At 36.9% G+C, this 13771-nt stretch overlaps 2 protein-coding genes across 2 annotated transcripts in view; both read right to left on the reverse strand.

The window, feature by feature from the left end:
- Positions 1-13771, reverse strand: part of LOC113669106 (uncharacterized) — a 388759-nt gene that overhangs the window by 244904 nt on the left and 130084 nt on the right. Inside the window, exons 17-20 of the mRNA XM_089185219.1 lie at positions 13675-13755; positions 9765-9848; positions 8600-8680; positions 7910-7984 (exon numbers count right to left, since the gene is read on the reverse strand). Of these exons, the coding sequence (XP_089041345.1) occupies positions 7910-7984; positions 8600-8680; positions 9765-9848; positions 13675-13755 (321 nt within the window). The remainder of the gene's footprint in view (positions 1-7909; positions 7985-8599; positions 8681-9764; positions 9849-13674; positions 13756-13771) is intronic.
- Positions 732-5046, reverse strand: LOC149039300 (uncharacterized). The gene is made up of 2 exons (XM_089185238.1): positions 4908-5046; positions 732-2691 (listed from the first exon to the last, which is right to left on the reverse strand). The coding sequence occupies exons 1-2, from the start codon at positions 5044-5046 to the stop codon at positions 1793-1795; spliced, it is 1038 nt and encodes a 345-aa protein (XP_089041364.1). The 3' UTR covers positions 732-1792.

Here is a 13771-nt window from a genome sequence, read left to right on the forward strand (position 1 = left end):
AGAAGTGGAGAACGAGTAACGTCACAATAAAAAAATTGATTTCCTTTTCAGTTTATAAGAGCCTTTTACAGAAATTTCCCAAAGAGTTAGTGTCACTGTTTACTTGCCAGATTTGACTAGAAGTTTCTAGCACGAGGCCTTTCATTCATGTCGGCAAAATCCGTGGCGATGGAGATGAATCGAGTGGAAGAATTTACACAAGGTTGCTCAATAGAGTCTCAAACAAAGGTAAGAACTTAAATTTTAATATACTTTGACAATATCGTTTGATTTTCCTGTCCTGGCTGATACTATCCTTTAAGACAGGCTTTAAATCTAAGTTCCAATAACAAAAATTAAAAGCAAAAAAAAAAAAATACCGAGCCAGAATATATGTTATAACAGGAAGGACTTTAAATGCATCAGACGCGTTCCCTAGCTTCTTTGTCAGGAAATTTGCGAGGAGATTGAAAGGAAGTCCAAGGCTAAGTCCAAACAGTTGGTTTTATGGAAAAGTGTTCCTGCCTATCGAAATTACTCGACACTTCCACACAAAGAACACCCTAAACTAGGCTCTTGCGCAAGCCATTTAGAGTTTTGCTTTTGATCATGGAAGGAGTTACTTCTACTCATCCTGGACAAAATACAAACGGGAAAAGAACCTTCGTGTCCAAATAAAACGGGTACGTGTGTTTTAGCCCGTGTTTCCTTCATTAAGGCTCTACCGACGGATTCAGTAAAAGATAGGATCGTAAAAAAAACAAAACCACATTTATTAAATTTAACTGCAGTCCTTTCACATATTCAATGTCCTTGGTTGATATACTTCGCAGTTTAGTGTGGTCCTTTACAAAATATCAAATATATATGTAAAATATGATTTCTACCGAGAGTTGAGAATTTTGGAACAATAACTTAAATATTATCGATTAGATTACATCTACATTACATTCTAAACTATTCCGGTAAATTGAAAAAGGGATTATACATTAATAAGACTACGTAACCCGTCCTGAAACAATTTCCTACCATTCGTATGTAATTTAAGAGTATTACAAAACTCCGCTCTTCATAAAATCATCAACTAGGATGAAAAAATTACGAGTTAGAGAAAAAGCTTCGCGTAAATGAATTACGAGGTAAAGTCCAAATAAACTCATTTGAACGAGAATACAATTGGTTTTACAACGCCTACATTTGGCTTTGAAAATGAACAAGGCAGAAAAAAACATTCCAAATATTTAAATGAAGCTTAAACATTATACTCTTGGAGTCTACTAACAAAAAATATGAAAGCCTAAAAAAAATTGAGAAAATATGTTGTTATTTTATTTATACGTCACTAATTCATGTAATCTTTTCAAAGTTTTCTTTTGGTAGACAACGATATTCTTTAGATAGGTTATCAAAATATTATTCAATATTCTTGGCATCTTATTACAGCTGTATCACCCGTATAACCAATTGCCTGTAGCTCAAAACATTTTTTACAAAATTTTGACATTGTTACCAACAGATCTGTTATACGAAATTACAGTTGCATTTATAGTCTAATTTTTAAAACAGTGAAATTCGTCTATCCAACAATGAACGTTTAATAATCATTTGTGTCATGATACCGAGTCTTTCCTTGATTCTTGATCGCGATGTTTCGACTGCCTCACTGCTGGTCAATTTTAATACTCTGTTCAACAAGTGATAGTGACTAGAAGGTCAGTCATCGAATTAATCACCTTGAACAATAATCTTTAAGTTGTCATTTATAAAAATGGAATTTATTTAATGACAAGCGAAACATAACAGGAGGAACCTGTCACGGCTCTGTGTCACTGACTTGTTCCTTGGTCTCCTTTGTAGTCGAACGGGAAAGTCGTAGAGCTCCTTCATCTTCCCAGTCAGTACCAGTTAACATTTGAGACAAATATTTTTTTCCATCATCTGTTACATACGAATTTGCCCGGAGGTTTAAGCTCCGTAGTTTGCATTTGGTATCAGTCAAGGCCCTACACAAGTGCTTGATTCCTTCATCTCCAAATTCATTGCCGCGTATGTCTAAACTTGTTAATGTACAGAATCCTTTGGTTAAAACTTCGGACAATTCTTTTATTCCTCCATCTCCTAATCTATTAAAACCGACTATTAACTTGGTTAAAGCACAGTTACTGCTGGTCAATGCATCACACAAGTGTTTCAATCCGTTGTCTCCCAACTGATTGTTACTGACATTTAAGTTTGTTAATCTGCAGTTAACGCTGGTTAGCGCGTTACACAGGTGTTCTAATCCTTGACTTTGTAAACCAATGTCATACAGTGTCAAGCTGTAAAGTTCACTCTGAGTAAGCGCTGTACTCAAGTTCTTCAAACCTTCATCAGGTATCCGACTCAGAGAGAGAATTAATCTGGTTACTTTCCAGTTCTTGTTGGTGATCGCTTTACACAGTGTTTCCAAACTAGGGTCGTAATGTGTTGGCCACCCATTCAATATGCCTGACGTCGAACTGTATATCACTTCATTAGATACCTCCTCGTCCTCGTCCTTGATAAGAATTATACCACACCAGTCCCGTGGTAGTTTATATTTAGGGAGCTCATCCATAAACAGCAGTACCACTTGCCATGCACCTTCTCTGATGTGAATAGTAAGGAATGTTTTCAATTCGCCTTTATCCATTGCTTCTCGTAATTTCTCTAAGGCACGAGGTGGTTGGAGTACTAAAGGATTAAAACAAAAGAAATATTAATTTTTACTTGAAAACATTAGTGAAAAACACTACCTTTCCATTGCTTTAGTCTAATCAAAGTGCTCTGTGAGCAAACTCGTGAATTGACACATGATTTTTCAGATTATGTTTAATGTTATCTGGTTTAGGGAATTTTGTGGTTGATTGTCATATCTAGAGTACGAGCAGTAGTTCAGTGTTCGCTAATGTAGCAAAGAAACAAAGTAACGTTGGGATAAGAAGGCATTACAATTGAAATGATCATGCTATTACATTTGACAAGGTGGATGATGTCACGTGTTTTAAACGTCTATCATTTTTGTTTCTGGTTCAAAAGAAAAGGTTGGAAGTAAATGTGGGTGAAAAGTGAAATTTACTGTCTTTCGTTGTAAATATTAGAAAATCAAGGCAATACTGTCTTAATGAAAACATTAACGATTCCCTCTTTATCAAATGAGACAAACGGGAACGAGTTTTGAGTGATATAACTAAGCCAAGCCTGCCACCGTCATTTTGGATCTCCGCCTGGGTAGATTTAGGTCACGTGCTAGGCAACGTATGATCAATAACAAGATAGAATTTCATTTCAGGCCTATTTATCAATTTTGTGGTGTGTAACTTTCGCATTTTAGTACGTTGTTTGTATGTTGAATCTTCAAATTGTCTTGAAACTTAAAAGAAAATTGTTCTTTAAAAATTCACTGAAAATCGGTAGCTAAAATTGTTTGTTTAGGTGTTATCTGATTTTCGTGTTAACTTGTTATTTCGTCAGTCGCCGGCATCTTTTGTTGCTTCTCACAGGAAAAACACACGCGACGAAACGTAATGATCAATTTTGTCCTCAATCTCACGCTATAACAGAAAAAGCTTTTGAACATCTGTAAACTCCGAGCGCTTCGCAGTAAGTGATATTTTCAATGAATCTTCGGATTGTTTTCAAGTTCAAGGATTATAAATTACAATTTTATGAAAAACGAAGGTTGTTCTGTTATTTCAGTGTGAATCCTTGCATGCCTGCCAGTCGCTGGCGCCGCTTGTTAAAACTAAAACGAAAAAAAAAACTCTTTTAAGATTATCATTGGCTTCTTTTTCACCCCACCACTATTCTTAGCAACAAAGGTCGCCATTTCGTCTATTTATTGCTCGCCAAAAACTATAAAATGCACTCAAAAGCCTAAAATCTAAAAAAAGTTTACAGGAATCGACCAATCGAGCGAGCGAGCGAATGCCATTCCCCACATCGTATCTATAACTCGCTCTTGCGCATGCGCGCAATTCACGAGTTAAAAACTGACAAAGCACAGAAAATACCTCAGCAAATTGGACACAAAAATAATTTTGAGTCTCCGTGCTTCGACTTATTGTTGAATCATCCCAAGTCAAAGGAAACCAGTTGGTAAAACAAGGAGACGGGCGGTATGAACAATAAATGTCTTTTTCTTTTCCAAGAAGTCTTAAAATGTCAGCAAATCCTTTGCGAAGTTGTAAATCATTGTCATAAAGTTTTATTCTAATATTATCTTTTCCCCAACTAGTAATCTAAAACTCTACAGTCTGCGAGAGAAGTTGCTGTCGTTGTTTTTTTTCCAAATCTGGTTTTAAAGTTTCAGAACATTTTCAAGAACACAAGAGAAAAAAATTGTTTTCACTTTAAAAACATAACAACGAACTATTCGTGTTGAAAAATTGAAAGAGACGTCTTTTTCTTGGTAATACGATCATAAAGTACTAAAGTTACACCACATAAGCGACCAGCTTTAACATCAGAATTCTATGCACTTATGGACTGAGTAGAAAGGTCATGTCGGTCCGGCCTAATCTTACTCAGTCAATCAGATTTTTATTCCATGAACGTCACTCTTCTCATTCTACTTTCTTCTCGCATGGATGCACGCTTGGCCCTGCAGCTTTAAATGCCCCTGCCAGGGCAACCGCCCACGGCCTTCATAGAGGGGTTTATTTGTAAATCTTTTTTTTTTTCTTATTAAGAGCGGGCATTAGACCGCGCAGGTCATTTGATGACTATATAAAGACACCAAGTCTACTAAGAATGAAAAATCCTAACACAAGATCACAAATCTGGGTTTAAAAAAAAATCTCTTGACTATTACACAAACCCAGTATTTCTCAATATTCTTACGACCGAATATGGATAACTGGACATATGTTTCAAAGCCAATACAATCTTATTTTAACAATGTTAAGTACCTTGCTTACGTAAGTGAAGTTTGGCTGACTCATCTAATAAGTAACTGACATAGTTCTGGAGTTCCTCGGGTAAACTGACATCAAACTTCGCCAGTCCTGATCTGATGGTCAGATACATGGCGTTCTCCAATGCTATCATGAAGGACACAAAAAGACATAAAACTATTTTAGTACTTAAGGTCACATTCTCTGTTCAGAGAATTTATTAAAATGAGGAACTACTTAAAAGACAACGTAAGAGTCAATGTCATCAACTGTGAAAGATCACGGACAAGCTTGGGTTCAAATTTACATTTGCCATTCAAAGATACCGCCAACATGTCTTGTCAATCATTTCTGACATGGAACATTAATACAAAAGTTTCTTAACGCACGAGCTTCATGAGGGCCTCAATGGGGTGATGGCTTTTACGGCTAACGGCTAAAATTTTGGCCATATTAGGGCTAACTTTTTCTTGTTAAGGAGTTTAAAAGAAAAATTTCCTTGGTTAACCCTTTGTAATCTAACGTTAAGGATCTTAGAATTCACATCACATCATATCTATCACGGAGCCTGAAAACAAGGCAAATAGTGTACTCCGATTTATAGGTCGAACAAAGGGCCCCAGGAACCCAGAATTGTTCTCGAGTTTAGTACGTCCAATACTTCATTACTGCTCTCCAGTGTGGTCTCCACACCTCAAAAAGGATTTGGCTATTTTAGAGAAAGTACAACGCAAAACACCTAGCTATGCAATCAGAAACGTTGGCCAAGATATGTCATATGAAGAGCGCTTAAAGGTCCTTAAATGGCCAACTCTACATCAGAGAAGATTATTTTCTTCGCTTACCGAGTGCTATAAGACGGTTAACAGTCTTAACGGGCTACACCCATTTGAGTATTTTGCATTCGCACATGATTTTCGACCATTAAGAACCAACCATTACCATAAACTTAAACCATTGCCCGCAAAGCTAAACAGTTTTAAGTATTCTTTCTGTGCAAGTATAGTCAATGAATGGAATAATTTACCTAAAAAAGTTGCAAAGGCAAAAACTCTGAACATTTTCAAGAACAGACTCATTTTACTAATGTTTTAGGAAATTTTGAACTATTTTACTGTGATTTTTAATTATTTTAGGAGACAAACTTGAAAGGGGTAACCTTTTTTGTTTCCTTTTTACCTTTCATTAAAATTTGAATTGTGAATAAACAGTTATGTTATGTTAAGACTAACGGTTGAAATTCGTCAATTTTTACGACTAACAGCAAAATGTTTTTGCTATATTACGGTTAACGGTTAGCCCCATTGAAACCCTCTTGCATGTACTACAGTTCACTCACATGCATTAGTGCTACATGCACTATTGAAGCAGCAATATGGGAATGCTAATAACCTCTGGTAGCGCGATGTGGTCATCGTAACTCTGAGATGGCTTACACAAAGGCTCCTCAACATTCGACATACAAACTCAATTTACAAACTGCATGTGTTCTAAATTAGAGCACAATTTGACGCTTGCCGGGACTTAACACATCAAGGTTGTAAATGGATACGATTAAAAATGCCTAAGCACTCTGATAAAATGCTAGACTTGTATCCAAGATTCACGACAGTACCGCGCACTTGATGCGCGTGCAAATCCCGTGCACTGCAAGCACGCACCACGAAACTACGCATAACATGAAACAGTTCCTGTAATTTTGCATATGTACCAAAATTTGAAAGTTTCCAGGACCAGAATGAGCTTATCCTAAGAAGCCAGATATTTTTTTTAACATGCACTACGAAGAAATTCACTTTTCCCTGGTATTTTTGTTTCTTTTCTTCTACAATTTTTATTTTCTAGTGCAATGGGAGGTTTTCTCCTTACTACATGACGGCTGATGGCTGGGTTGCCAGGATTTACCACTCGTGAAAACAGTCTCCATCTAAGTGCTGGGTGCCAATGTAGTAACGTAACTTATATCTTAGGCCTCCAATGAGCATTGCAGTTGTAAACAATTACTGCAGAAAAAGACTGCACTTGCAGGAGTTCAGTGGAAAAAGATACTTGGATAAAGAAGTGGAAGCGTTTAATAGCATTCTACTAAAATTGTTTTTTCTCTAAATGTGTATTATTTATTCACCTTCCATCTTGACTTTCTCAAGTTCCTTGCGTAGTCTAATTACTGTTTCAACAAGGAAATGTGAACTACCTGAGAGAAGAAGTAAACAGCAAAATGGTTTAAAGAATTTTTAAACACCATTCTTGGTTGATAACATTGTATAAGAAGAGGGGTTATTCTTAAATATAGAGAAAATACACTATCCAATGCTTCAACACGTAATGAGCAGCGCAGATGTTTTGCAAGTTGCATGCAGGGCTTAGGTATTGGAGAGAAAATAATAGGAGTCCTTTATAACAAACAAAAAGAAAGTGTGTCACCTTTCAGCTTGTTACTTAAAAAATCAAGCCTGAAATACTAGTGTAACCATTTCCTTACATTACTTTCCATATTTCTTTTGCCCTTTTCAACAGATTTAATACGCATGTTTCACTCACCTTTCATTCTTTCTCTTTGTTCGATAAGAAGTTGTTCAAGTCGTTCTAGTTCATCTTCAAGATCAGCAGTAAAGAGTTCAGGGGGAGGCAAAGTACCTGAAAGGAAAGGTAAACAGAGAGATACACTGTATTTAGCATTCAGTGCCTTACCTCGCATAAATGGTTAACAACAGGCATTTAACAAACACTTCACATTGTACTAGGCTCATGTGAAGAACTGAAAGTATTAGATAACTATCTCACTTAATAATTATAAAGGAAGAGGGATCATCTTTACTAAGGAATAGTTTCCCTTGAAAATGTATAATCTGAAGAAGGAGTGGAAGCATTCATCAATAGTAATAAAATCAGATAACAGTTCTTTTAAATAAGGATTAATTTCCCTTGTGATAATTCGATACAAGGGTGAAAGCCTTTAATGGCATTCTTGGATTTATTTCTCTCTGATAATGAATCAATAAACATTTTATATTCACCTTCCATTCTGAGCCTCTGAAGCTCCATGCGCAATTCAGCTAGTTTTTTCTCAAGATCAAGGACAGGAAAACTACCTGAGAGCAAAGGTACACAGAAATATATTTAGCACTAAGTACCTCACCTGATAAAAAAGTTAAAGCATGATAACATGTATCGAGGTCAAGTGAAAGAACAATAATGCAAGTTTTCCATTATATAATTGTGAAATAACCTATCTATAAGTAATATTTCATTATCACATGCCACAGCTAATTTAATACTACCTTAAACTGAAGTTGTGGATTAAGAGACAAAACTGAATTGAAAATATTTTCCTCAACAAAACAAAGTTACTGAATAACAGCTGAGAACATTTCACAGCATTCTTGGATGAAAGTAAAGACAAAAAATGGTTAATATCTCAGGTAGGGAATAATTTCTCTTAAACTGCTTACTGGAAAAAATATGAATTCATTTCATGGTATTGAGCTATTTACATGGCTAAAATATTTTAAAAATATAGAAAGCAAACTTTTTCGACACTAGGTCATCATCACCCTGATGATGACCTGGTTTCGAAAATGTTTGGTTTTTACCTATTAAATATCTTAGCTTATTTTTTAAACCTAAGCAAACTTTATGGACAGTTATTAGCATTCTTGTACCAGTTTCTCTCTAAAAAATGACAAGATATGAATTTTTCTATTCACCTTTCGTTCTCAGCATCCTAATTTCCTCAAATACTTGCTCTAGCTCTTCCTTAAGATCAGTGGGGAGAAAATGGAGAAAACCTGGGGGTAAAGGTATAGAGGGCTTTTCAAAATTCAGTGTCTGACTTTAAACATAAAAGATAACAAGAGATATACTTGTGCAAACAGCAAATTATTGTCATATTAGAGTAAAACAGTGTAAGTTCTTCATTATAACTCCACGGTCATCGTTGAAAACAACTATTGTGTATTTTTACCACATGCCGACTCTTAGCTAAAGTAGAGAGTGAAACAATGTTAAATTTGGATTAGTCTACAGTTTACTCTAGCCTTGCGTACCCCTCACTATTACAGACACCTCGCCACTGCAAACAAGAGCCAGCCCCTGGGGAAAAGCATGAAGAAATGACTGAAATAAACTCCCTTTAAAACGGACTCTTCCTTTTACCGAAATGTAGACACTTTCAAGCCCCCCCAATACGAAGTTTCACTTGTTCTTTTCTCTTGCTATAACAGACAGTTAATGCTTCATCCAAAATCCTAACTAACATACTATAAAGTGACATTATGAAAAAGGAGAAAAAAGAAACCATTCTTCAACAGGGTGTGAACATGAGAATTTCCTGCTTGCGGCCAGATCTCTTTCCCGTTTGTGAGGCCATGTTGGAAACTTTATTTCATATGTTAAGGAACAAAACAATTTCCTATCTCTCACACCCCGTTATTACAGACTTTTCGCTATTTCAGACATTTAATCTCCCTGCGAGGGTGTCCATAGTAATGGGAGTCAACCCTCAGGGGTAGGGTACAAAGTGCAATTCATGGTGTTACTTTTAATAGCGACACGATAACAGGTCAAACCAACATGCAATTAACTGATTGTATATGATGTACAAAATCTATCTAAACTACATCATTGTCAGTTTTTTAAGGCATAATTTAAGATCAACACCGAAAAAACTTAGTTTATCATTATATACTGTTTCACCATCCTCAGCCTCTACCATCTTAATGTTCCCTTCAAGCAAAACACAGAGCGAGGGAAAACTACATGGGGTGAAATTTCCTTTCAAAAAAATATTTTGAATGAGAACTAAATGTATTTAAAAGCATTCTTGGTTTAGTTTTACCACAAAATTTAATTTAACAGTCCATTTTTATTCACCTTCCGTCATTTGAAGTTTCTTATGTAGCTCTTCTAGTTCTTCTTCAAGATCAAAGGTGGAAGATCCAGGAAGAGGCAACATGCCTATAAACAAAGGTATGCAGAGGGATATTACCATTCTACTAATTGATAGTTTGGAAAAGGCATACTAACTTGCATTTAAAGATGCCAGTAGGTACATGTACACTGTAGATTACCTTCATTTAAAAACAGAAGCTTTTAAACCAAAAAAAAAACTGTTAAGAACAACTGAAAAAGTAATCACTCTACATGTATGTGACGTTTCCTTAATTTATTGCATGGAAACTCAACACTACCTTTAACTAGAGAAGAGAATGAGGCAAAAACACATTTGAAATAATTTGCATTGACAAGTGTTATTCTTGCTTATTAATAACATTAATTTCTGATGATTTTAGATATATGAAAATTCATATATTTGCACTGAGGTGGAGAGATGAAATTAAGAGATCCTCGCAGCTAAGAACACTACTGAAACGAGTAGTTGTAAATAGGACCTGAAAAAATTCAGGCCCGTACGGGATTTGAACCCATGACCTCTGCGATACCGGTGCAGCGCTCTACCAATTGAGCTAACAAGCCAAACTGGGAGCTGGTCAATGAATTGGGTCCAAATAAACATCCAAATGAATGATGATTTTAGATATATGAAAATTCATATATTTGCACTGCGGTGGAGAGATGAAATTAAGAGATCCTCGCAGCTAAGAACACTACTGAAACGAGTTTATTTGGACCCAATTCATTGACCAGCTCCCAGTTTGGCTTGTTAGCCCCTCCAATGAAAATCTTGAAAAAATCTGTTAAGAAGTTTAAAGAATAATTTTTTCAGTTGACCATTTTTACGACTGACAGTTGAAATTTGTCAACTTTTATTCCCAACGGCTAATTTTTTTGGCCATTTTACGGTTAACGGTTAACTACATTGAGACCCTCCTACATGTACTAAGGTTTATAGACGTGCATCTGTACTGTTCAAGCAAATATATACATACATATCTGTGTGTGTGTGCGTTTTGTTAACCAAGCGTGATGTCAAGATGGCTGAATATTGGTAGAGTTCTTTTTCTTGTATTTTCATGGACCAAGACGAACTCGAGGTCCATAAAAACACAAAAAGATTTCGCTTTATTAAGAATCAAGAATGACTTGTTTATTTCAGGAGCAAGGAAAGAAAGCCAAATGTGTTTGTAGCACAATAAACCCACGCGAGTCATTCATGATGTCTTCGACAGTCTTCTGTCCCTTTTTTCCACCTCTATCACCGAGATTTGTAAGTCGCCTTAGCGCAGTGTTTTTCTTGTGTGGAATCTACGTGGGCAATCCCAAGGGGGCAGCTTGGGTAGCCAATCCAAACACAGGATTCTCTTCATATTACCCACAGGTGCGGCCAGCGATAGTATAAGGTAAAGTTAATAACATCTAGTAGCACATGTGAGTATTGTAACTCTGAAGTAGCTTCAAAGGCTCTTCAACGTTCAAGTAACAAAATCCAAGTTATAAACTGCATGTGTACACTGCGGTTTGACTTTGACCTGGACAATAAAGTTTGCAGTGCCTTAACAAACTGAAGGGTGTAAATGGCTACGATTAAAAATGTCTTGGCAATCTGATAAAATACTGGAGTTGCATCCACAACAATACCGCGCACTTGACACTTGTGCAGATCTAAACCGCTGCACGCGCACACCACGTAAACTGTGCATAGCTTGAAAGAATACCTGTAATTTTGCATATGTCGCAAAATTTGAAATTTTCTTGGACCAGGATGAGCTTATCCTAAGAAGCCAGATATTTTTTTAACAAGCACTAAGAAGAAATTCACTTTTCCCTCGTCTTTTGTTTCTTTTCTTCTACAATTTTTATTTCCTAGTGCAATGGGAGGTTGTCTCCTTACTACATGACGGCTGATGGCTGGGTTGCCAGGATTTACCACTCGTGAAAACAGTCTCCATCTAAGTGCTGAGTGCCAATGGAGGATCCAATGAGCATAACAATTGTTAATAATTACTGCAGTAGAAGGCTGCATTTGTAGGAGTTCCCTGGAAAAAATTACAGTACCCCTCGCGTATACGTTCACTGCGCAGACGAATTACATACGCTCAGACGCAGGGTAGTCAGACGCGTATATACGAATGTTTTGCGCGCAAGGTCGAAAAACATGCGCGACTCATGTGCTTTTGTTATGCAGTGTTAGAAATTTCCTTTGTGTAAAACAAAGAACTTGTAGGTTTGAAAATGCCACGAGAGGACAACGGAAAATTTACGTAATGAAAAAAGCTACGATGTTATACTGACGCACGACGCATCGGTTCACGAATTTATCGAATAACGAGCAGTAGCAGTAGATTTGCTTGATTTGAGTTGTTCGTGAAAATGTCACTTACATCGAAAGGCATCGAAACACGCATATAATCACAAACAGCAAGTAACGAAGCAAATACTCACTAACATTGCTTCCCAATTTCTTCATTGCAATTAGCATTCCCTTGAATGTTTACGCGGCGGAATGTGAACTATTTGGTGTTCGCATCGCTGGTGATGATTTCTTCGAAACTTCGAACTTAACTCGATCACTTTCAAGGAGGATCAGAAACAATACCATTTAAGGTCGTGAATGTTGTTTCATTTTATTCATTGCAATCGGCACTCGCTTCAGCGTTTACGCACAGAAATGTAAACAGTTTCATTTCGCATCGCACCTGACGATTAGTTTGGTTGCGAAGCGCAATATATTACAACCACGAAAGATCAAGATATAATAAATCGCAATGTCAAAGACAAAAATTCGAAGATAATAACATAAAATACTAGCCTACTCCTGCTGAGAGCCCGGACATGAATCCTAGAAAGCTCCTCTGACACAAACTGAAAACGTTCTCTTGCGTCGCGTTGTCAGGCCAACCAACAAGGACGAACACAAGCCACTCTGGAACGAAGTAAAGTTTATTGATCATGACCCTCATTACTACACGCGCAAAGTCAAAGAGGCAATTCATGTAAGACTTCACCCTAACAACATCAACAGGGATAGTGGTATAGAAATTCCAGAAGCGTGGATGCCCACGATCAAAAAACACAACAACAGGAGAGCCGTGCGACAGCGGACTGCCGAGGGAGCAAATCACTGAGTGAACAGCAAGGATCCAAATGCACCAATCAGAGCTGTTGAAGAAACAACTAATCACAGCAGAGCCTCATGCTTTATAAGTAAAAATTTGCATATGAGTGAGAACTGAAGACGTAGTCGTGACAGGTAACCAGCATGCTCACCGATGATAAAGCTATGAAATAAACATCCACGCGTGGGTTTGCATTCAGAATGCGACAACTGGTTACAAACGGACGCCTTCGCTGATTCTACTGAGAATAAATTTATTTTGAACGGATTCCCAAGCCGTTGTGACGGATGTTTTTGTAATACGAAGTGACAAATTTTGAAAAAAGAATTCCGTTGGAAAATTATAAATCATTCATATATTCCGATTACGAAGTCGCAGTAGTTTGTAACAGCATATCGGGAAGGTCGGTTAGAACGGTGATTGAAACGAACAAGTTTTCTTATCGTTGGTAACCGCGTAGTATTTTGGTGCTATTACATCGTAGCCTCTTCTTTAAAACAGCAAACTGCCAACAATAGAAAAACAAAAGGACCACCTCATATGTACTAATGAGGCAGGTGTATCAGGCTTATGCGCGCACGTGCGATTTTTTGACTCACACATTTTTTTTTTTAAATTCGCAATTGCATGCGATTTTTGGCGCGTTTTATTCGCGGTTTTTGGTTAAAGTACACGCGAGCGGTACTGTAATTTTTTAAGGAACTGGAAGTATTTTGATAGCATTCTACTACAATTATTTCCTCTCTAAATGTGCATTATTTATTCACCTTCCATCCTCGTTTTCTGAAGTTTCTTGAGTTGTTCCTCTAGTTCTACTGCAATGGTGTAAAAAGCGGGAGGTAAACTACCTACGAGAAGGTAGCA

This window comes from Pocillopora damicornis, chromosome 10 (assembly GCF_964200805.1).
Source record: "Pocillopora damicornis chromosome 10, jaPocDami1.2, whole genome shotgun sequence".
NCBI classification, from domain to species: Eukaryota; Metazoa; Cnidaria; class Anthozoa; order Scleractinia; family Pocilloporidae; genus Pocillopora; species Pocillopora damicornis.

Excerpts from the sequence above, each read along its gene's own strand:
- LOC149039300 (XM_089185238.1), bottom strand. The coding sequence starts at position 5,046 with ATGATAGCATTGGAGAACGCCATGTATCTGACCATCAGATCAGGACTG. Across the intron at positions 2,692-4,907 it reads ACTTCACTTACGTAAGCAAG|TACTCCAACCACCTCGTGCC; the intron begins GTACTTAACATT and ends TTAATCCTTTAG.